The sequence below is a fragment of the Fonsecaea erecta genome, assembly GCF_001651985.1.
Source record: "Fonsecaea erecta strain CBS 125763 chromosome Unknown Scaff10, whole genome shotgun sequence".
NCBI classification, from domain to species: domain Eukaryota; kingdom Fungi; phylum Ascomycota; class Eurotiomycetes; order Chaetothyriales; family Herpotrichiellaceae; genus Fonsecaea; species Fonsecaea erecta.
In genome coordinates, this window is record NW_017387253.1 from 964,873 (window position 1) to 986,160 (window position 21,288).

At 52.5% G+C, this 21,288-nt stretch overlaps 7 protein-coding genes across 7 annotated transcripts; 2 read left to right on the plus strand and 5 right to left on the minus strand.

Moving 5' to 3' along the window:
- Positions 1-434: 434 nt before the first annotated feature.
- AYL99_10057 (hypothetical protein) lies at positions 435-1,130 on the minus strand (the record flags this gene model as incomplete). The annotated part of the gene is made up of 1 exon (XM_018841563.1): positions 435-1,130. One exon carries the CDS (start codon positions 1,128-1,130, stop codon positions 435-437), a length of 696 nt encoding a protein of 231 aa, XP_018689272.1.
- A 2,515-nt stretch (positions 1,131-3,645) lies between these two features.
- On the minus strand, positions 3,646-4,828 carry AYL99_10058 (hypothetical protein; the record flags this gene model as incomplete). The annotated part of the gene is made up of 4 exons (XM_018841564.1): positions 3,646-3,743; positions 3,804-4,127; positions 4,182-4,595; positions 4,714-4,828. 4 exons carry the CDS (start codon positions 4,826-4,828, stop codon positions 3,646-3,648), a joined length of 951 nt encoding a protein of 316 aa, XP_018689273.1.
- A 331-nt stretch (positions 4,829-5,159) lies between these two features.
- On the minus strand, positions 5,160-5,989 carry AYL99_10059 (hypothetical protein; the record flags this gene model as incomplete). Its single annotated transcript, XM_018841565.1, has 2 exons — positions 5,160-5,774; positions 5,852-5,989. 2 exons carry the CDS (start codon positions 5,987-5,989, stop codon positions 5,160-5,162), a joined length of 753 nt encoding a protein of 250 aa, XP_018689274.1.
- A 2,515-nt stretch (positions 5,990-8,504) lies between these two features.
- Positions 8,505-9,092, plus strand: AYL99_10060 (hypothetical protein; the record flags this gene model as incomplete). The annotated part of the gene is made up of 1 exon (XM_018841566.1): positions 8,505-9,092. One exon carries the CDS (start codon positions 8,505-8,507, stop codon positions 9,090-9,092), a length of 588 nt encoding a protein of 195 aa, XP_018689275.1.
- A 1,651-nt stretch (positions 9,093-10,743) lies between these two features.
- On the minus strand, positions 10,744-12,350 carry AYL99_10061 (hypothetical protein; the record flags this gene model as incomplete). The annotated part of the gene is made up of 2 exons (XM_018841567.1): positions 10,744-12,285; positions 12,345-12,350. 2 exons carry the CDS (start codon positions 12,348-12,350, stop codon positions 10,744-10,746), a joined length of 1,548 nt encoding a protein of 515 aa, XP_018689276.1.
- Positions 12,351-13,120: 770 nt separating this feature from the next.
- AYL99_10062 (hypothetical protein) lies at positions 13,121-14,485 on the minus strand (the record flags this gene model as incomplete). Its single annotated transcript, XM_018841568.1, has 3 exons — positions 13,121-13,697; positions 13,757-14,011; positions 14,070-14,485. 3 exons carry the CDS (start codon positions 14,483-14,485, stop codon positions 13,121-13,123), a joined length of 1,248 nt encoding a protein of 415 aa, XP_018689277.1.
- A 1,999-nt stretch (positions 14,486-16,484) lies between these two features.
- On the plus strand, positions 16,485-16,802 carry AYL99_10063 (hypothetical protein; the record flags this gene model as incomplete). Its single annotated transcript, XM_018841569.1, has 1 exon — positions 16,485-16,802. The coding sequence occupies one exon, from the start codon at positions 16,485-16,487 to the stop codon at positions 16,800-16,802; it is 318 nt and encodes a 105-aa protein (XP_018689278.1).
- Between the last annotated feature and the right edge of the window lie 4,486 nt (positions 16,803-21,288).

A 21,288-nucleotide genomic window follows, 5' to 3' on the forward strand; every position in this document is an offset into this window, starting at 1 on the left:
TGAAGGCCTGCTTCACGATTATGTAGAAAGAATGATGTTGCCTGCGCGCTGCCACCCAGCGCGTGCTGACTTAATTATCCACCAAGCTTCGAGCCCCCTTTAGTCACAACGCATTCCTGCTCGCTTGGAGCTCGGACATGTCACCCCCGGATCTTGGCAGGTACCACATCCAAGCGCACAATTTTACGTCATTCACCTCGAATCCTAGCAAGCAATGGATGCCAGTATATCAGCGATTAATGGTGCTGTCGATTCCCCTATTCTCTCGGCGAATCAAGGGAAAAAATATGGCCTCCCTGTATTCTCCGACGCCAGCCAGCCGGTGGGTATCATACAAAGCCAAATCATCCTCCCCATTTTATTCCATCCCCTCGTGGAGAGTATAACCCTCCTTTTTACCAGTCCAGACTCCGAGTGTAATCAGCATTTGCGCCTCATCCCAGTAATCCCAATCCATCCTCCTCGGAGACCAGGACTCGCACCTTCTTCAGATCCTGGGTCCACTTCCTCGTGACGTGCAGCCACATCTGCTTCTCGTCTGACCGCTTCTCTTCGACAAACTTCTCCAGAGTCGGCTTGGTCTGCCATTCTTCCCATCTGCGCCCATCTCTTACCAGCATCTCGCACGTGAGGTGAGGATATTGTGCTCGTGCCGATGCAATAGCTTCTCTGTCTGCAGCCATGCGAAATTCTTCCAACTGACAAGGCGGACAAGGGTGGTCCTGGTGAGGCAAGAACGTGGGCAGGCCCATGTAATGGGGCGTCGGGTAGTGCGAAGACGAGGTGCATGAGAAGCGGAACCCCTTGGAGGAGAATGATTGCGAGCGACTAAACCGGCGTCCCAACTCCCCACATTCTGAAGGTTGGCAAGCCACGCCTGGCAGAGGGGCTGCAAATTTCGAGTGCACTCGAGATATTGGAGATGATGGCGGGGTCACAGAGGAGCCCGAAGAGTTGGAATCTAAACTTCCAGTCGACGAAGAGGAGCATCCTTGCGACGACACCGGCCGAAGGTTTGAGCTCGACAGTCGGTTCTGACAGTTGTAGCATTTGTAGGGCTGCTGTGGGAGCTTCACTCCGGTCGTCTTGAGCAACGGGCAGGGTGCCAATTTGCAAATCTCGAAACCCATGAGAATGCCATGTCCACAACAGAACCGGAGCACATGAGCCTTGCACATCTTGAGAGAAGTCCTTTTTCCAGGTTCTTGAAATCAAGGTTGTAGGATGTTGGCTGGAGGGTGTGTGTGTTTGCGTTCGTGGGCGGGTGAGTGGAGTGGAGATCTTCAGAGAGGAAAAACGCGCAGCTGAAACGGCAAATGCTTCGAAAATCGAGGTCTATAGCGGCATTCTCAACAGGCGACTCGTGGACATCGAGGCATCAGACAACCAAGTTTTGAGGTCCTTCTCAAGTGATGTGCTGGTCGTCCGGGGACCGGGGCGCTGTGGACGCGGGGGAAGGGAAGCGTTGTGCGCTGGAACAGCCAAAGCAGGGGTGCGTCCAATACCGTCCGCAGCGAGGCGCAGAGTTTTTGCTCGCGTGCCTTGGGCAGCAGCAGCGTATGCAGAGCACTTTGTACGACTCGAAGTAAGCGAACTGTCAAGGCGTCATGAGACCCCAACGAGTGCAGAATTGTTGACGGCCTTTGAGGCCTTGTCGAGAAGGAACTGAAGGTCCGTGTCGAAGGTGGACGGACGAGGTCCCCAGGGCCGTGGAGAGTGAGGGTAGTTAACCGTTGACCGAGAGTTTCAGGATGTCCCACAGTGAGCGGCAGTGGCAAGCAATTAATACCGTGAGGCGAATACCATGAACGACCGGCACAGAGAAAGGGTCCCAATTGGATTCGGGTGCCAACGAGGGGGATACTCTGGACATAAAAAGGCGGGCGACGAATAACGAGGAGGAATACAATGGGCCCCAGGGAACGGAAAGGAAGGAGAGAATCAGGTTAACCGGGGGAGTGGTTAGAGTCGATCGACTAGGGGAAAAGGAAAGACGACAAGGCGAGAAGAGAAGCAACCACACAAGACCATAACACAGAGAAACGGGAGACGGAGTTGTGAAAGGGAACGAAACCTTTCATCGGCTGGGATAGGGTCGATTGACGAAGAGAATAGTTTTTCGTTGGACGGATTGAGCATGGTGGAGAAGCGCAGGTTTAGGGTTGCGTGGTTGCATAACACCAACGCTCCGTGGGAAAAAAGGTGGGATGGCCGAGTGGGAGCCATGAGGAAGCCCAGTTGTCGATCGCCCTGCGCCTCGTAGCCCCTCGCGGGGGGTGGGATGTCGTTCCTTATTGGGGGCTGGTTTGTTGAGCTTTAACTAGAGCCGCCCAGTTCATTTGGCTAGTGGAGGGTTGGCCCCCCTCTCACCTTTCTTTGGATGGAACAAGCTTCGCCCGCTCACCCATTGTTCTTCATCTCGCGGGTTTCTTTTGGGATATCCCGTTCGCATGTCATCACCCTCTGTGCCGTTTTAGGCCCGCTATGGGGATGTCTCTGTACTGTACATACAATACCCTGGGGAGCAAAAGGCAAGAGAAGGGTTGCATTGACGATCCGCGAGTTGAAATCATGGCAGAACACGGCAGACAAGACGAACCACTGGGGTTTTTTCTGGCTTCCAAGGGTCTCGAAAGCTCGGCTGCTAGCCACCCGGCACGATAACGTGGGCCCAGACTCGTCGCTGCTCGGGAATATACGAGGAGGGTGTGTGTCGTGGGTGTCTCCGGGATGAACCCAACTCGCCCAGAAAACGTGTTTGCACGACGGCTTCTTTCGGGTTTCCAGAAGGCGCGTTTCGCCGGTCAGATTCCTCATGGACAAGGAGAGCCCATGACTCGTCGAAGTCCCACCAGGCAATCATTTCCAGCAGATTACTGTTGCACTCCACGATGCTCCATGCACGACGCACGTCAACACGACCCCAGAAACGCCACGCCTTCCTGACCATCGTCGTTCATCTGGGCAACATCGCTTGCTCCCTCCAGTTGTACCCACGTTGGAACTTGCAAATCCGACGTAGACACGAGAGGGGCACCATCCCGAGGTAAGCTCCGAGCGAGATGGTAGATGGTTGCAGCTGTCTATGACGACGCACATCTCCCGACAGGCGCCACATAGCCTGTTATCGGGTGGAGAACTGAAGGAAGCAGTGAGACGTGCCGCCAATCTGGTCTTTAACAGGTCCACAGAAGTTCATGGCCGAAATGACGGCATTGGTAGGACAGGATAACACCACCAGCATGGGCATGGATTCGTACCGTGTACTTACGCAAGCGCTTTTCACGGACGGATACCGTGGTCCCTCTACCACCTCCGATAAGCACAAGTTCGGCCCTGCATCATCCCACATGCTCAGCGAGGCCCTTCGAGCGGGACCGCGCCGAACGCGTGTCACGAGGAAGAGGAACAAGTTCCCCTTGAGCACACGTCCAAGTCAAACTGTTGCGATAAATAAGAATGAATTTTGAATTGGGCTAGCAATACCCGAACCCGAACCACCCCTGTCGACGATGTCTGCATCTCGTCAATCGCCCACCTGGTGGAAGAGGGCCCAGACCCGTCTTGATAATCGTGGACATGATTCGCGCATTCCTACTTCACACCGGACAAATCCCCCGAATGGAGACCATTCGAACACTGCATTTATGAAGAGTCACCTGACTTGCTTGCCGTGTCGTAGTACATGGCGATTCTCTGGATCTTGAAAACGCTGTCGTGGTTCGGCGGACCAACTGACCAACCTATTGCCGCCGTCGTCAGAGACAGTAGTTCATAACATGCCAACATACTCGACTACTCACCTTTGTCACCATTGGCCCAGTTATTCCAGACCAATTGACCAGGCACGTTTGGAATGTTGTTGGTGAAGTTTTTCTGGCACACGCCGTCTATGTAAAAAGCCGTGTAGTCGGCGGTCCAGTCAATTCGATACTCGTGGGCGCGAGTCGTGCAATCAGACGGGGCTGGTCCGCTTTCGCATGATTTGTCCATCTTTGTGGGATCCACGGCTTGGTTCGTGTACCAAAGGGGTATTGGAGCGTTGGGACCGTTGTTTGATAAGGAGGTCGGATCGGTCACGTATTCGATGTCACACTCCTGAGTGTCGTTCTTGTAGAAGAAGATGCCTGTCGTTGTTAGAACATCTGGTCTCTAACAGAGCAGCTGAGGTGGAGACAAACCATGACAGGTGCCAGGTTCTGTGCTGAAGACGGCAGTGGTTCGAAAGCTCCCGTACAGAATGTTCTCCTCTACGGTCGTCACCTCTGCGCAGCTCACCGCGTACCCAGTCTGCTTCGAGGGTTTCTGACCTCCTGGAACTGTCAAGCGGAGGAGTCCTCTGGAGCAGCGAACGTTCGCCGGGTCATATCGCTCGTTGAAGGGAATGTCGCCCGCATTCTTGCAGTAAACACTGTAGTTACTCTTTTTGAGACCATCAGGCAGCGAATGTCCTTGAAACGTGTACAGAGCTCGATGGGTAAATTTGCCAACGCCCGGCACCACCCATTTGTCTCCATCCGCTGTGACCTCCTCCCGCGCATTGGAATTCTGAACAATTGAGGTCTGTGCAGTCGAACTCGTAGCGATCGTGTTCCCTGGAATAAGGATTAGCCAGAGGAGTCTCATGCTGTCTAATATGCCTCGACGTATGTTCACGAAAGGGAATGATTGAGAGACGAAGGATGAGAAGGTAGAAACAAAACTTCTACCTACCTGCCGCTGGCTGCGACGATGGCTCATTCTCCTCAGCCTTCTTTGTCCGACGTCTTCCGCAGCAGCCAACAATGACACTCAGCCAGCTCTGCTTGGCTGGCGCTTCTGCAGACATGGTGACCCAAATATGATTTAGGGATAGTGTGTAGCGGCAGGATATAGGAAACTGCGACAATGTCAACCCCCGTCAGAGCAGCCAAGGAGTTGGAATGTGCCTTCGTGGCCAGGATATCAATTACCTTCAAAGAGTGGGACAACAGCGCTTGGATACGATTGTGAGGAATTAGACGCTGTTGTAAGAGCGGATGTAAGATGCTGTGGGTAGGATGAGGAGCCTTGGTCCTGGGAGTGACGTGAAGCCCTTTGAAATCGGCTGCGCCGTTCAGCCAGGCGCAACGGACTCCGCCTTCCATCCAGATTCCTTGAAACCAGGGAGGAGCGAGAGGTCAGGGCAAATTCCATTTGATTTCATACCCGAAGACGGTTCTGCGGAGTGCTTCATCTCCAGGATCGTTCTCAAACATGACTTTATCCATGGTCTGTTCTAATATTTTGTTGACCACAAAGCCGTCAGCCCGAGCCATTTCAAAGAATTGGAGGTCTTTCTCGAGCAACCAAGGACGATAAGGCGTGAAAAACACCAGAGCGGCCGAGTTGCTTGTCTTTTTCAAGCAGTCACGGACCGTGGCTAGCAACCTTGCGTGCTCAGAGTGGTTGAACAAAATGTCGGCCAGAATCAACAGATCAAACCCATCAACATCAGGGAGGATGTGCGATTTCAGGGGCTCGACCTGGCCGCCCCAAATGAACCCTTCCGCGACAATTTTTGACTTGTCGGGTAGAGCTGAGCAATGCTCTACGTTGTAACGCAGGTTCGCAACCAAGTCCTGGTCTGGGTAATCCGTCACCACGACTCTCCGAGCTCCCAACATCGCAGCCACTAGGCTAGGAAGACCGGCCCCAGCACCCAACTCCAAGACAGTCTTGTTCTGTACGAGTTCTTTCGTGTTCTGCTCGAGATACATGGATATGACTTGACCAGCATTCCAAAGCAAATGTCCCTTGACGAGTGGTTAGCGGAACGAAGACATCACCAGATAAAACGGCCGAATCACACCCAAAGAGGACTATGGCCTACAAGCCGAAGCGTAATACTCTGACCGGTTTTCAGGGTGTAGTTGGTGAAAGTAGGTGGCTTTTCTGGCTCGTAGAAATCGGCAGGCTCTTGAAACAAATCAAGCGGTGTGGAGGAGTCCTCATCCTCGGCCCGCTCCATCATATTCCGTGGTAAATATGACAGAACCAGCACGCAGCTCATCAGTATTGCCAATGAGCAGAGAAGCACAGAAGGTCATTTTTTCTCCAAGCGGCGCTTCGCACATCCAACAGTCCGCCGTAGCTCGCCAGTTGAGCTCTGCGCCACCGAATTATTATTAGATGTCAAGATGCGATTAGAGTCCTCCATGGTATCATGTCCACATTATCGCCGTGCCGTTGCGAGCTGTCGGCAGAGGAAGCTTTGCAGGTTTGGAGCTTCAATGGCTGCCTTGGGTCTCCCAAAATGATCCATAATGGACTCGGCTGCTACAAAGACCGTTCAGAACTCTATCGAGCAACTGGAGTGGCTTCCCCCGGCCTTCAGTTCGAGATTTGTCTTGGGTGATCACGATGAACCCCCGTTTCCGCCCTTTCCGGAGGGCTGGATTCTATCACCGCCATTTTGACTGGTAGAAATGGTGTCAGATCGGCTTTCCGTGCACAAGTAGCATCTGCAATGGATCAAAGGAAGATGGAGCCAGGTTCCGGTTCAAGCCTGACCTCTCAAACATGCCTGCGAACACAGGTTGACGCCACCTGTGGCCTGAGTGCTTTTTCTTGAGATTTTCTTCCCATGTGCCCACCATGTATGCGAGCCACAGCAACAGCTTAGGCTAATAAGCACTCGTCTTATAGTCTCTCGCGGCGAGTACCGTCCATGAGCTCCAACTGAGTGCTTTCACTGGTATGCCAATTAGATCACGTAAATCCCGTGTTATTCCTCGGGAAACCAGATTCAGCTGCTATTTCGGCTTGGAGCATGATATATATAAACAATGCAAAGGAACAATCCCAGCTACACGTATTACCCAGTGGGAATAGTTCACTTACGGTACCGACTTGATAGCTGCATCCTATGTCCTGACCAAGATTCTCCGGATCGATCTCTACCACGTGTCTTCACCCGTCCGGACAAGAGCTGTAGGGGCTTTTGATACAGAAGTGCGGGTCTCAGCTGGGTAAGAACCGGATGACGATGCATATCTCCGGACCAAGACTGGCTCTCTCCCTCTCTCTCCCTGCAAGCGGATATCTCACTGGAATTGGAGAAAAGCCAAGGAGCACGCCAGATAGGCGGATAGCGTCCCAATGCGTGCTACATCACTAATGCACAACTGGCCCGGATCCTGCAGGACGATGATGTGATAAAAGATCCGGTTCCACGATACAGCGGGAGGTCGACGGTGGTGGCCTGAGTCAGGTCATTGACACAAGCTCGGCTGTCCGTCTTTTTGTTTCTCTTTATCAACACAGACACCCAACCCTTACAGCCGCCGGGTGTGGAGTTATTTAATTTCATCCTGAAGACTGACCTGTAGCTGTTTCGGCGTTCACGAAGCCCGTGGCCAATCGCTCTCCGGTGCAATGATAAAGCGGGAGTGATAAGTTACGGTACATGTTCCGTTGGCTAGATGACCTCGGTAAATGCCCTTCAAGAGTTCAAGACACCTACCGGAAAGGATACCTACAGATCAGGGCTTTGTGGTGCTTTTAGTCACTACCGTAGGAAGTCGGTACCTCGTACAGATGATAAATACCACAGCTGGCCGGCAGATTGTCGGCGTCCCATGGACAATGATTCCGCATCTGCCCGTTGTCTACAGTGGTCCCGTGATCCCGTCATTCCGATGGTTTCTTCCCATTTGCCGCCTGCGCTGCTTTCATCTCAGTCGTGTCGAATTTACTCACCTTCCATCATCACTCTTCATCCATTTTCCTCTCTTCCCCTGATCTAAACCCTCTATCTTCGATCTCGTACTCAAGACCTTCCTCTTGTGTGGCCGCCCCGTCCATCGACCAGGGTCCCCCCCACAGATCAGCCCGGGAGAACGTGCCCCCATGTCATCCAATTGAAAGCGCCCCGCAATCACTCCAGACTCTTGCCAGGCTCGAGAAGCGGCAGACTTCCACCGTCTTGTTCTTGTTCCACCCCCCACGAACTGCCTATCTCACCAGCCAACCGCGGCCTGAGTCAGGCTCGCCTTCGATTCCTGTGACTGTAAAGTACCGCCTTCGCCCCCGGGGTGGTCAGACAATCCCCTCCAGCTGCCTCGACGGTCCGTCTCCCAGCCCTCGCCAGGAAGCGCAAGGCGAAAAAACTTGGAGAAAATCGACAATTCGAGGTGCCTGGCTCTCCAAATTCCCAATCGAACGCCCGCACTAGTCTTCCGTCCCCCGGCTTTTCTTGCGGCGAGATCACTGTTACACTCAGTTGAGACTCTTTTTTCCCTTGTTACGTACCTCGTGTTCCTCTTTGCGCCTGATCCCGCCCTCAGCCCAACCACGAACAAATTCAACCTGCAACCGTCGCCGACCTACCTACGGTTTCTTTGTCGCAGGAGCACCTCTAGCCGCGCGCTGTGTTGGAAAAAGAAGGACATAATCTAAGTTGAGACAAAGCCGCCTTGTTCAGCGCCTACGTACTCTTTGAAACACGAGATCCTTCGACCTGCGGCCGCGGGTTGAGGTTCAAAATGAGCAACCATCTGCGCAGAAGTGCCCGATTATCACCACATTCACAACAAGAGCAATTCCAGCAAAGGAGCGGTGGTCGTTCTGCTACCACCTTGCCGAACAGCTTTTCGCAGCCCTCGAGTGCCTCGACGAGTTCTCATCCAAGTCCCGTCAGTGACACTCTACAGCCTCCCCCACCACCACCTACTCCACAACAGCCCCAACAGCATCGCATTCAGATACAATCGCACTTTATGCCTCACCAACAGCAAGGACACCCTCACATTCACGCCCCGTTGCCTTCGCCTTCGGCTGCGCACATGGGTCCATTCTTCAGCGGGCACTACTCACAGCCTAACACATATGCCTCGCAGCAAATGCATCCCGGGTATCAGAGCGGACAGCCGTTCGGAGACCAACAAGCTCAAGCGCATCAACAAGAGCAGCAGCATCATCTGCATCCTCACACAAATTCGATGTCCAAGGAGCATCCTGCATACCCACAAACCATGGGTCCCGGGCAATTGCCGCCTGATTTTCTGGCCGAGGCGGCAAAACGTGCACAGATGGCTTGTTTAATGCGAGACTTGGGCGATGTCTCCCTTTAAAAAGGCCTTTCTATAGCGTCCTGCGACTGTCCATGCATTTTTTCTCAGGCGACTCATTTTGCTTTATCAGATACGACTTCTTTGCCACAAGATGGCTTCTCGGGAGAAAATGGATTTGCCGAGGACACTTTGACTTTGACATGTGATTGACCACAACACGCATGTTGACACCCACCAAACCATGTCACTCAACAGGCCATTCGCCCCGGAGACCACCTGGAATTCATCACCGCGCAAGCGATGTTTGATCTAGCATTATCACCTTCCGAATACAATGCGGACCAAGGACCACGACAGTTGCTCTTCCAACTCCCGATGCAACTCTCCACACGAACCTTGATCTTGTTACGTCAGTTATCTCCACATTTACGACATTGTCATGTTTGCAAGCCGCCCGTTGACTCGGTTCGCTTCTCAACTCTCGCAGTTTACTCTTATCGCTACGATCGGACTTTTATCATTGTTCTTTTGGGTCGATACCCCCAGAACGTTTGTGGCCATGCTTTTCGAATATCGACGCAATCGCATAACGCCCATTGAGGGCTTAATGGATAATTCACAGTCCGTCTGTGGGGAGGGTTTCGTGTATGCTTCTTGACAGTCATATCAAGGGACCTCTCCTTGCAACGGGCTCAAAAAAAGGCATAGAGGAGACTCGTTGTGAGCTCAGTGCTCTCTCTCTTACCTTGTGAAAAGATTTCGGTTGTTCTTTCCCCCCTTTCTGCTTTCTTTGTTAGATGAGCGAAGTGAAGCAATACATGCATTTGATGTGGTGAATTGGAGTTGAAGAATGCATCAACGAAACACTTCTGGAGTGCGCTGGGTTGTGGAGTTTCCTGTTTCATTCTCGTCGGTACACTCGGAATGGCTTTTTTGGGGAGAACTTATGGACTTTTCGCTTCCGTGGACGGAGGACGTGCTGGGGACCATAACCCGGAGAGAGCGGGAGGGAGGGTGTTTTCACGAAGATCTCGTCCCTTTGGAGAGTATAGATTCCCCTTTGCCTTTTCAGGGTTCAACCCGCTATCAGAGATTGCAGTTACGCTGCGCACTGTTTTTGGGCTCCCGCCGTTCGCTTCCCGGATCAGGAATGATTCTAAACAAGACCGGATGGACGGACGGACGGTTGGGTGGTTGGGAACGGCACAGGGAATGGGAAACAGGAACAGGAACAGGAACATGAATTGAGGACGACTTTCCACTTCCTTTCTTGGGCCAACTTCTCTCGCCTTTCTGCTTCTTCAATTGTGACTGATTTGGGGTTTCCATTGGTTCTTGACCCTCGGGGAAATAGGGTCTTTTTGCCCTCTCGGCTCTTCGCTCTTTCTACCATCATCGTCGAGGTCTGCACTAACATGGATGGATGGATACCTAGATCCCTTCCTTCATTCAGTCTTGATGATACGTCCGTGTCCCCATATTCGGGCTTCCTCCGCCTGTGCGGCTCTGGTCCTAGCCCAAACATGTCCTACTCCCAAATCCTGGCTGGGGTCGACACAGGTATACTTCGTTATTACAAAAGGAGGCAGTGTAGTAAGTAGCCTGGACCGGGAATCGCCCTCCTCATTCTTTTGTCCTACGGATGTATTGTTATCGCCAGTGGATTCCCCTCTTTGGCTTGTCTCTTCTCTTCTTTTCTCTCCTCTCTAATTTAGTCTTCCGTCCACTCGGCGGCAAGGAACTCGATGAACCCTTCGATGATCTGCCTCCGTCCGCTGAGGTAGCCCTGTCCGTGGGCAATGCCTCCTCTCTGAATCTGTGTGAATTTCCTCCGCAGACGCTGGAGCATGGGCTGTGAAAGATGGACGCCGGACGGGACGTGGATGGTTGTATCGACCGTCGCCGGCGACGCGGCGGGTGCAGGGTCACCTGGCCTCAAAGAACTGCTTGGTGCCGCCGGAAGGGGGATGGAGACGAGCACGTCGCCACCATCGCCGGTCTGGGATAGGTTCTGTTCACGAGACTGGGCGAGCAGGTGTCTCACCACGTCCATGGTGGCGGACTCGAGAGTTTGGAGGGCATCCGCGGCGGTGGCTCGGGGGAGCACGGTGGCAGCGTGAGGTTTCACCACGTCCGACTTTTCCCGCATCGGGATTGGGGTGGACGGGGACGAGGACGTGGACGCTGCGGGCTTTGCATTTCCGTTCCCGGCAGAGCCGAGTCTTTGGGATGGAGGAAGTTGACTCAGGGCTTTCTTGCTGGTCGGTCTGGGAGGAGGCGGGTAGATGGCGTTCCAGATTTCCTGTATCGGAGGAGCCGCGTCGGACGAAGGAACGGTAAAGAGAGGAGTGTCCCAGCGGGAGAAGGGAGAGGGGGGTTCATAGCGCATCATCAGGGACATGAGAGTCGACGACGAGTAGGGAGGAGAGGAGGTTGGCGGTGGTATGGGAATCGAGGGCGACGAAGTCGTCGGCAGCGGCGCAAAGTCTGGTCCTGGTTTTGGCTCCGTGGACGAGGGAGGCTCTGCATCCGTTCGGTGGATGTATAGGGACTTGAGAGTCATTGTGTCATCTGCAGACGTCCGAGGCACTGTATCATCGCTGTCGCCATGGTTCAACCCGCCCAACCTGGGAGAGCGTGATCTGGTGCGAGGTGTATCCTCCAAGACCCGGTCACCGTAGATGGCAGTGTGGCTTTCCGGGATCAGATGGCCCAGGACGCTTTCCCCTTGGTTGTGCTGCCTTCGCTCGTCCTTGACAGTCACATTCCCGTTCTCTTCTCCACCGCCAGTATTGTTACCATCCTCTTCCCGACCCCAAGCTCTCAGTCGCTCCCGATTCCACTTCTGGCACTCATCCTCCTGCGCCGCCACATGGACCACGCAACATCTCGTTCCCACCGCTTTGGCCTCACACCACAACTGGTATCTATAGCCTTTGATGTAGTTCAATCCATCGGCGATCACGACATTGTCTTTTGAAAGAGCGCGCTTGATTGCTGAGAATTCCTCCGCCCTGGCGGTCTTTTCGTGGGATGCGCTATTGTAGATCTGGTCTCGGAGGGTGGTTCTTTCTATGGATTCTGAGCTGTCTGGGTCATTGGATGATGCGTGGCGTGAACGGACAACCTGGATAGTCCTTTTTGATATTGAGGGTTCATTGGGGGATGGTGTGACAAAACTGGCCAGCGACGAAGCGATTTGCTGAGCGCGGTACGTTTTGCCTGAGCAGGGAAAGCCTGTTATTATGATGAGCTATGGGAGAGTCAATAGTTGTGAAGAGGATATCCCAGGTGCAAGAATGGTGGACTCACCGGCATAACGTCGTTCATGCGACCGCAAGTTGGAGCAGAATGTCAAGGTCAAATTTTGGTTTTGATTTCATGGTGGGGTTTCTTGGAGGGCGCCACCATGGCTATGTAACATGTAATAATATGTACCACGTACAAGATCCTCTGCTCAAATCGCCCAATTTTGGTATCCTTCTGAGGGAAGCCCTGAAAACTAGCTACATTGTTGTGCGTACAGTACATTCACAGCGATTAGTACTGACACTGCTGTCAAGAAATCTCTATCTATCCCTTTGCCCTCCACTGAATGCCTCTAGACGAGTGGTGTAAGATTGGATAGGGGTGTCAACCACCTCTGGTTGATCGTTGGAACATGTCGGAAGATTTGTCACAAAGCAGATTGGCCTGTCCTGGAAATGAATCCCGGGGAAAATAACTCCTTCGGTAGATATGTCGGCCAGTCCTGGGAAATAAAACAACAGCCTCCGAGAATTCCCTTTCTTCTGCGGAGGAAAATAATTGTCCTGTGGCTTGGTCGTACCTGGCTGAAGAGTCTTGAAACGCGCATCCCATCATCTGGTAGAATTGCGGCTACATTTCAACCACACCGCAGCACGATTGTTCTGTGTCACCTCTAGTATCGCTGCTCTGCAATACAGTGGAGGGCTGGCTCCATGGCAGGTACAATGCAAGTTCAGAAGAGTGGTGAAAACGTCCAGTATTCTTTAGGTGGTAGGTGACACAGGGTACATATCACTTCAGTCGTTTCGTCGAGTTAAGGATGAACAAAAGAAAGAAACTCATGAAGGATAGACCCCGGCATATGGTGGTGACACCCGGCTTATCCTGGAGATGGCAGGCCTGGGAGAGAACTGGACGTCGTCCATCGACACTGTTTGTGGCATCATTGCCTCATAATCCTGAGTCTGGATGGTATACGCGCCTGGAGCGACGTACTGGGCCCGGGAAATAGCCTGGCCGTAGGTCTGGGCTTGGATGGCAGCATTCGCCATCGCATGAGCCTTGGACAGTGTGGAGGAGTTGGACCTCCTCATGGGGACAGATGTCGGCTTCTTCCTCTTGTTCTGACTTTGAGCGGCTGAACTCTTCTTGGGAAGAGGCTCAGGTTCTTCGTATTGGTGGACTCGTTTCATATGGTCACGCTGATTCCATCGGCGAGGAAATCCATTGCCCTCTCGAGCACGGTCACAGTCCGGGAATTTGCACAAGTAGGGGTTCACTCCGTGGTTGTGTTCTCCATGGGCCTCTCTTTCGTGACGCAGGAGGCATGCATTAGAAGAAAACCTGAGATCCTCGCATTCTGGTCGATCTGTAAAACGGCAGCGGTACGGCCTCAAATGGGAGTCCACGTATTTGCTGGAGGAAGGGGCGAGTATTAGAAAGACTTCAGCGTGGATGGAGCATATGTGACCTACTTGTAGATGCATTTCTGCTTGGTGGGTTGGTGGTTGCACTTGAGCTTCTCGAACATGGGGCAATGATAGTGTCCACTTTTGTCGGGCCTGGCTTCGTAGAGCGGTCCACTCCTGGCCTTTTCTCGGTCTGACTGTTCCTCCTTGGGGCTCCGGGTCTCAGCAGGGATGATACACGAAACACTTGGGTCAACGACGCCATTCCGTTCTGATGCAGATCGAATGGGCCTGGGTCGAAACACTGTGCGTCCCTTGAGGCTGTTGACGACGACTCGGGTTAGTGACGGACGAGGTGCGTGGAAGGAGGGAATCTGACCTGTCTGGCAATCCCTTTGAGACGGGGTTGGTCCCGTAAAAAGCGGAGTCCTGGGCATCCGGGCACGGCTTCTCATGCAAGGTCTGGGCGGAGAGACAATCACGGACATAATCCTCTGGAGGGGGTGTTGGCAGTCTCTGGACTGAGAAGTTCTGCGAGCTGAAGTTGTTCATCATTCCATGATGGTACAGTGGCGAAGTGTCCAAGGGCATGTAACCGGAGATCATCAGGTCCTCTGGCTGGTCTTGTCCCGGATATTGCGACGATGACACGAGGTTCAAGTCTGCAGAATTGTCGCCTGAGAAAGCCTCCTCTGTCAGGAATTCAGAGGTTGGATCGGCATCAAAGCCACTCAAGCTCGACATCACGGGTACGACAAATGCACCGTCAGATGCGGTCATGGAAGCATAGGTCATTGCGGAAGACGCTGACAAGAAGAAGTCATCACTGTGAGGGTATTGTCCAGAGGGGAAGGCGCTCGGTGTGGTCCCGTGACACCGGCGCGATCCAGGAGAGGCAGAAGTCAAAGCAAAGTGTGTGTTGGAGATTCCACCGGCCATGGAGGCAGAACTAAACGGGACAGTATCCGGATAAGTCACAGGCATGGTCCTCGGCACGCGGCTTTGAGATCCTGGAGTAAGAGTGGCCAGTAGTGGATTTCTCCTGGTCAATGTCGAAGTCATTGTTGGGCAAAATGGTTTTCTGCCAGCGCGAAGAAAAGTTAGTACTCGCCCCCATCATGCACGCAAACATCCAAGCAACACCAAAAACACAGCATTATCAAATGAAAATATAGGCGGTTTGGGGTTTGTCCGAGAGGGAGGGGAGTCGGTCAAGGGCCTGGGAATGTCGGCAATTTCAGGTAGGCCCAGAGGGTAGATGTCAGAGCTATCAGTGCCGAGATAGCAAGGCGGGTTGTTGACAAGATCCGGTAGCTTGGCGAGGAGCGAGCCTTCTGACAAGATATGAGGTCCAGGATAGCGAGAATGACATAGCATGAGACAGCAGACACAGTCGGCGATCAAGTCGATGGGCCTCGGTTCCATTTGAACGATCAAGCATTCTAAGTCGGGTGGAAAGCAGCAATGTCGCGATGTAGAGTATCAAAGTCCGGTCCTGGTGCAAATTTCCTGGGCGATCCTTCCATCGGATGTGAGCGATGATAGGTGTGTCAAGCAAAATGTAAACCATTCGCCGTAATCCTCATTATGGCGGCATCATTAGACGGCATCCAGGGCACTTGTGGTATGGCGGTATTGTCGGAATGCAGAGTCTGCGCCGGGACAGCTAGGTCGATCACGCAGTTGTTGTATGTTTGTTGTAGATTTCAGAACATAAACGAGTCCATGGTCAAATAGCATAAGATGCAATCCAGGGTAGCATTTCCTTTCGCGAACGGCCAATTCCTCGGGAATTTCCAGGGTAATAACATGTGTCCAGGGCAATAATAATGGCTTCATCCAAGGGTGTCCACGGAAAATTGCTTGGCTCCAGGGTCTTTTGTTTCATTTCATTTCATTTCATGTGCGCGGAAGCGTGACATAGTCAACGTATCCTTGTAGCACAGATAACCTTGGGCAGAAAGCCACAAGGACTTGGGACACAAAGTCCCGAAACAGGTCGGGCGGTGTCGAGGCTCCTTTGGGAACAAATGCAGAGGTGAAGGAAAAAACACGGGCGCCGACGTAGAGGGAAAGGAAAGAAATTCTTGTAGTACCTCAACACCACGATGCGAAGCTGGCTTGTGTCAAGCTAAAAAATTGTCGATGCTCGAATTCCCGGGTAAGTTTTATCCTGGCAATGCAGAGAAGAAAAAAGCAAAGAAAGCGATTCCTGGGAATGTCCGGCTTGGGTTCTCCTGTGGATGACAAAAGCAATAAATCCGGGTTGGCCAATTGATAGAGTTGTGGTTAGGAATTGTCCAAGGTGATGTGAGATGATGTTAGATGTGTATCTTATCGATGGTCTTCTTGGTCACGGGTTGTAATAAGAGTTGGCAGGAAGGTGAGAGAGTAAAGAGAAAAAGAGGTCAAGAGGAGGGTGTAAGGGAAGTTATAAAGGCGAGGCGGATGAGAGGAAGAGAAGTGAGGTGAGCGAAAGTGGGCGAGGAAGTGGGAAAAAGTGGGCGGTGACCGAATCAAGGCGCCTCGCATTGGATGCATTGAGACCTTTGGTTGGTCGCACAGAGCTAGAAATCCATCACACGGAGCCAGCAATAGGACCAAGTTGCAGCATTGTTGTCGCAGCTTGATGCAAAGCTGCTGCACGTCCCGCTCCTGCATGTTGCCCTGCGAAGGTGGAGTGAAGTTGTTCTGCGCACATTCCGGGCCACCTGGCCACCTGCCACCCGCCAACCTGGAACTTGCCAGCACGGACCGGCGCTAACCGTTACGGCTGCAGCCATTTCCCTCCCCAATGCCACCTACCAGGGCACTGTCGACGTCACCAGTGGAGTTAGGAATGTGGTCATTGGCTCAACCAACGTCTAGCGGTGAGACGAGCTCCACTAAGCTTGATCTGAGTGGCTCCAACCCTCTTACCGACAAATGGGGCCATGATCACCAGGGGCATCTTTATTCGCCGGCCAGCACTTGGCTCCGCCATGTTGGCCTCAATGTCCCCACGGCGCTGCCTCCTGCCATGCCATGGCTCAACTATTCCAACTGTTCCAACCATCTCGACTGGTGTGACAGCAACATGGGTCTCTGCAGAGTGCAGGACACGGAAACCTGACGTGGCACCCTTCAGCACCAACAATCTAGTCTTGTGTCTCGCACTCGCACTCGCATTGCAGGGAATGTCAGCTTTGCATTTCAGCACGCAACAACTCGTCGCCAATTATACGGGCAAAAGAGAGAGTACCGTGCGTCAACCGCAGAGAGTCTGGACTGGTTTCCTGACACGTCTGCATCGCTGAAGCCGAGGTCCAGAAGGCCTCACGTTACACAATGGAGCAAAGCACGGACCTTGTGTAACCTTCCCCAAGTTTCTTGCTCTGCAGTGGAGGCTATTGGTCGTCGAATTGGCCTCACCTTGAAGTTGTGCTGCTGGCATCTTGAGGAACTTTGGTTCAAGAGAGAACAATGTTGAACTACTTGGTCCACGTGATCTTACGTACTGACCAGCCTACCGTCGAAGTTGCAAATCTTTGATTGGCTCAAGCACCTGTGCTACACCGTTCCAGAAAGCTTGGGAGGAAAGCGTGCGGCGGTTGAAAATAGTAAAACAGCAATGTAGACTGATTAGTCTTGTCGGAGACGGCGACCTCAGGCAGAGCGACATTCTAAATAGATCGATGATCATCATGGCGCGAGGCGATCGCTTATGGTCGGCCTCGACCAAGAAGACACGGCCCATCGGCCTTTTGCCCATACTTGCGGTATCCAAAGCTAAATGCGGAAACACGGAAGAACACCTCTCGAAAATCACAGCGATGTACCTGCGTAGATGACGTTGTTAGCAAAATAGTCATCAGATTGCTGGAGTGTCATCAGAAGTGAGGCTGCTCGGCTGGGTTCAGAAGATTGAAAGATGGAATTGTTCTCGTTCAAAGACGTGACGTCTCAGTTGAACTATGCTTTTGGATATGGGTTTTCATCACAACAGGAACAGTGTTGGGGCCGCAATTCATTCGAGGAAAACTGATCACATACCTCGAGTAAAGACCCTGTAGAGAGCATTGTCAAGACATAGACTTTGGCAAATTTCCGTTTACATTGTCACAACCATCTTACTGAAATGGGAGGTAGAGGGTTAGAGCTCTAGAAAGAAATCTCAACGCATCTGCAGCGGGTTTCCTCAACTCCAGTATTCAATCCCCGTGGGAAACAAATGTACTTTATGGTTCCTTGACTGAGCTTTGTGAAAATTGAAGAAAATGTCGATCTCACGTGTTTGTGACGTTGACGGCTTGGCATGTTTGCTACTTGCGACAGTTGCCTACAAGCTGGCACGCCCAGCCATTGAAACTGGGACCAGTCATGACGGATGGAGCAAATTGATTTGCACGGTGTCGTGCTACGGTCACCGAGATGGCAGTTACGCCTAGCACAAGATCTGGGTCAATTTAAAATCGGGAAGGGGTGATGGTCATCAGTCTCAAACGTATTATGTCGAACTGGTCGAAATTATCCGAACCTTTTGAGGGTTTGATCTTTATCCAGGAGGTTGTCGGCATGTTACTGCCAGGTGCCTTTACGAGGCTCAGTCAGATCTGCAGTCAAAGTGGAAGTCACGATGATGCAGCGCAGTGCAGAAGACGGAAATCTTAAAGAATAGCGCCGCCTACAGACCTGGTGCCGCAGGTCAACAAACGTCTATCACTCTTCGTGACTGCTCGTAGCGCCGTGCAACCATGATGCTACCACCCGTTTCCTCGGTCTGATGTACCCGATACATTTCTCTTCTACTGTTTTGACCTCAGCGGCTTGAGATGAATTGGACTGGTGGCAGTTTACAACGTCACTCCAAGGCTAATGCCAATACAATTATCAAGAAACAAAAGCAGAATTTTGCAAAGGCTAGACTTAAATCTCCATCTCGCCGTCCTCAACCCCAGTCCCCTGCATTCTCTATACACAGGACTCTCCAGCACAAATTTCCTTCGACGACACAGCAATTCTCTGGGAAGGGAAGTGCCAGCGGTCACTCAGCGCATGGCTTCAATCCGGATCACTCAAGGGCAATTGATAGTCAGCAATTCCCCGGCACGAACGGTCTCCAGCCTCTGGATAGACAAGTGCCACGTCAAGCCTCTGATGATGGGGGATACAGCAGGCAAGGAACCACCGAACGTGTCGTTGAACCCGGTGCTAATCATGCGTGCAGGCAGAATGGAAGTGCCAACGTCCTTGAAGACGCCCGCAAAGCTCTGCTAGACAAATCTGACTGGGTTGGTCTCTCCCACACACGCCCTCTGAACTTTCCTCGACGTACGCGGAACGATATGGAAGGACTAGGTCGTCGACGTAAGGTTGCACTGTTCAAACAAGGACACCTAGTGTCCCTGAAGAACTCAGATCAGAGACGGGCGCGCTCAACACGGCCAGCAGTTCAGGCTCCGTCTTTGCGTACGGAAGAGATCAGCCTGAGGATAGGGTCCAATATACATAATACTCAAACCACTGCCAGCACTCTTGTCCGCGAAGAGCCTACTCACGCGGCAGAAAGAGCTACAGATGCAGTAGTTCCTATCGAAAATAGTTGGGACCAAAAGGAAACACGCAACATGAGGAAAGAGATGCAGAGAATTGGCGGCTGTGATAAAATCCAAGCTCATGCCCGCGGGGCAGGCAGAGGTAACACGGCTGAGCTTGACTTCGCGGAGGAAAACGATCTCCTCACCCTAGATGAAGCTGTTGCACTTGGTCTGGAATCCTGGGACAAAGTCCGCGGATACGCCCGGTCAGGAATTCAAAGCGGTATTCCGATTTCGAATCCTTCCTCCAGTGGGGCATTATCAAGGCCTTTGGGTACTCAAGTGGACGTCCACTGTAAGCACGCCTCGCGTCAACAGGACGAAGCACTTACTGTTCCCGATGGTTCTCACGACCATCTCTCGTCGCGAGCCTCAACAAAGGCTTTGCCAGACATATTTCGCCGCGCTGTTGCCGTGGGGCTGCTGAGAGACGGCCCAGGAACGGAATCGAGTCCATCAACCTCTCCCAAGCCAGCCCTACACCCCAACCACCCTCCTGTGCCGAGTCAATCTTTAGTTGAGGGAAGCATACACGCCAACTCAGACGTGACATATATACATGATATGGTTGCTGATGCTGAGCTGGCACCGTACCCACAATTTACGTTGGACGACCAAGTGAAGTTAGAGCGGACTGTGGAGGACCTCGAGTGGAAAAGTCGGCGGACAAGGAAATCTTCCTCCGCTGCTAATGATATGAGACAAGGCAATACAGTTAATGCGCTGTGCTGTTCTAACAACATCACCGTTGGTTTTACCCACGATACGAATCTTTCTAAGCGTGGAAACGTTTCCAGTTCAAAAGGGAATGGGTCTCACGGACAGCATCATCCTGTCACCAGGACTCCTGGAGACTTAATCACGTATATCACAAAAGAACAACCAACACGAGCAGAAGAAACCTCCAACAACACAACCAGCGAGACAGGATACCCTGTTGCCTTTCAGAACGTCGAAGATGCCTCGATCAGGCTTCCAGATCGCTACCCTAGAGTTCCACTCACTTTTCATAACGGCGAACAGGGTGGTCAGACAAGTGCCTCGGTGAGGACAATCGCATCCAACTCGGGACGAAACATTGATACAAATGAGGAAGCGTGGATGAGATATGTATTTCCAGAGGAATTTGGCCAGATTCAGGATAGCTTCCGCTTTCGAATTGGCCAAGGCCCACCAGACTTCGTCAAGGGTCGGCTTGATGCAACTTCAACCATCAACAAGTCGTCATGTTCTCCCCGGGGCAGTGCCAGCGGCTGGGTTGAGCCAGAGCAATGGGTCTCCCCCCCCAGAACTTTTGGATCGCCCGATCATGTCCCTACTGCCGTGAACACTTCCATCTTTATACCATCTCCAATAAATTGCGATCGTTCCGAGACGGATTTTCTGTCACAACTCAGTCCAATGGAAGGTCACTTCGACGAGAGGCTGTGCGACATATCACTATACAACAACGCTTCGAAGAACGACCCTAAAAGCCCGACCAGAACGTTGCAGGGAGTCGGGGATACAGCGAGCAGGAGTCTTCCGAGATCGCTCGTACCAGCAAAAAGGAGAGCACCGGATCCACCCAGGGAACGAACATCATCAGGTTGGCCCAGGCTCATGGATCGCTCAAGCCCGAAATTACTGCCGCCACCGGACGGTCAGCCAAGCGTCTGGTCACTTAGCGATGGTGGCCACTACGCAGATACCATCCATGACAGTACTGGAACACCATTCAAACGAAGGTCAGCTACTACCCATTCGCACCAGTCCATAGCATTCGGAGATGCAGTAAATAGATCTGGTGAGACTCCGACTCGGGCACAAGGCACTTTGAAAAAGAGGGAACAGGCTCTGAGCACTATGGCATACTCTGAGAAGCCTCCTACTGGCAGTTTCGGAAGGAGTGACAAGCTGACGGCAGGTTCGTCGCTGCCTCGCTCGCCTAGGACCTCGAGATCGACGATTGGGAATTATGCGTGGTCAGTCTCGCCTCAACGGTGGACCGGAATATCCCCTGCAAGATCGACATGGTTCGAC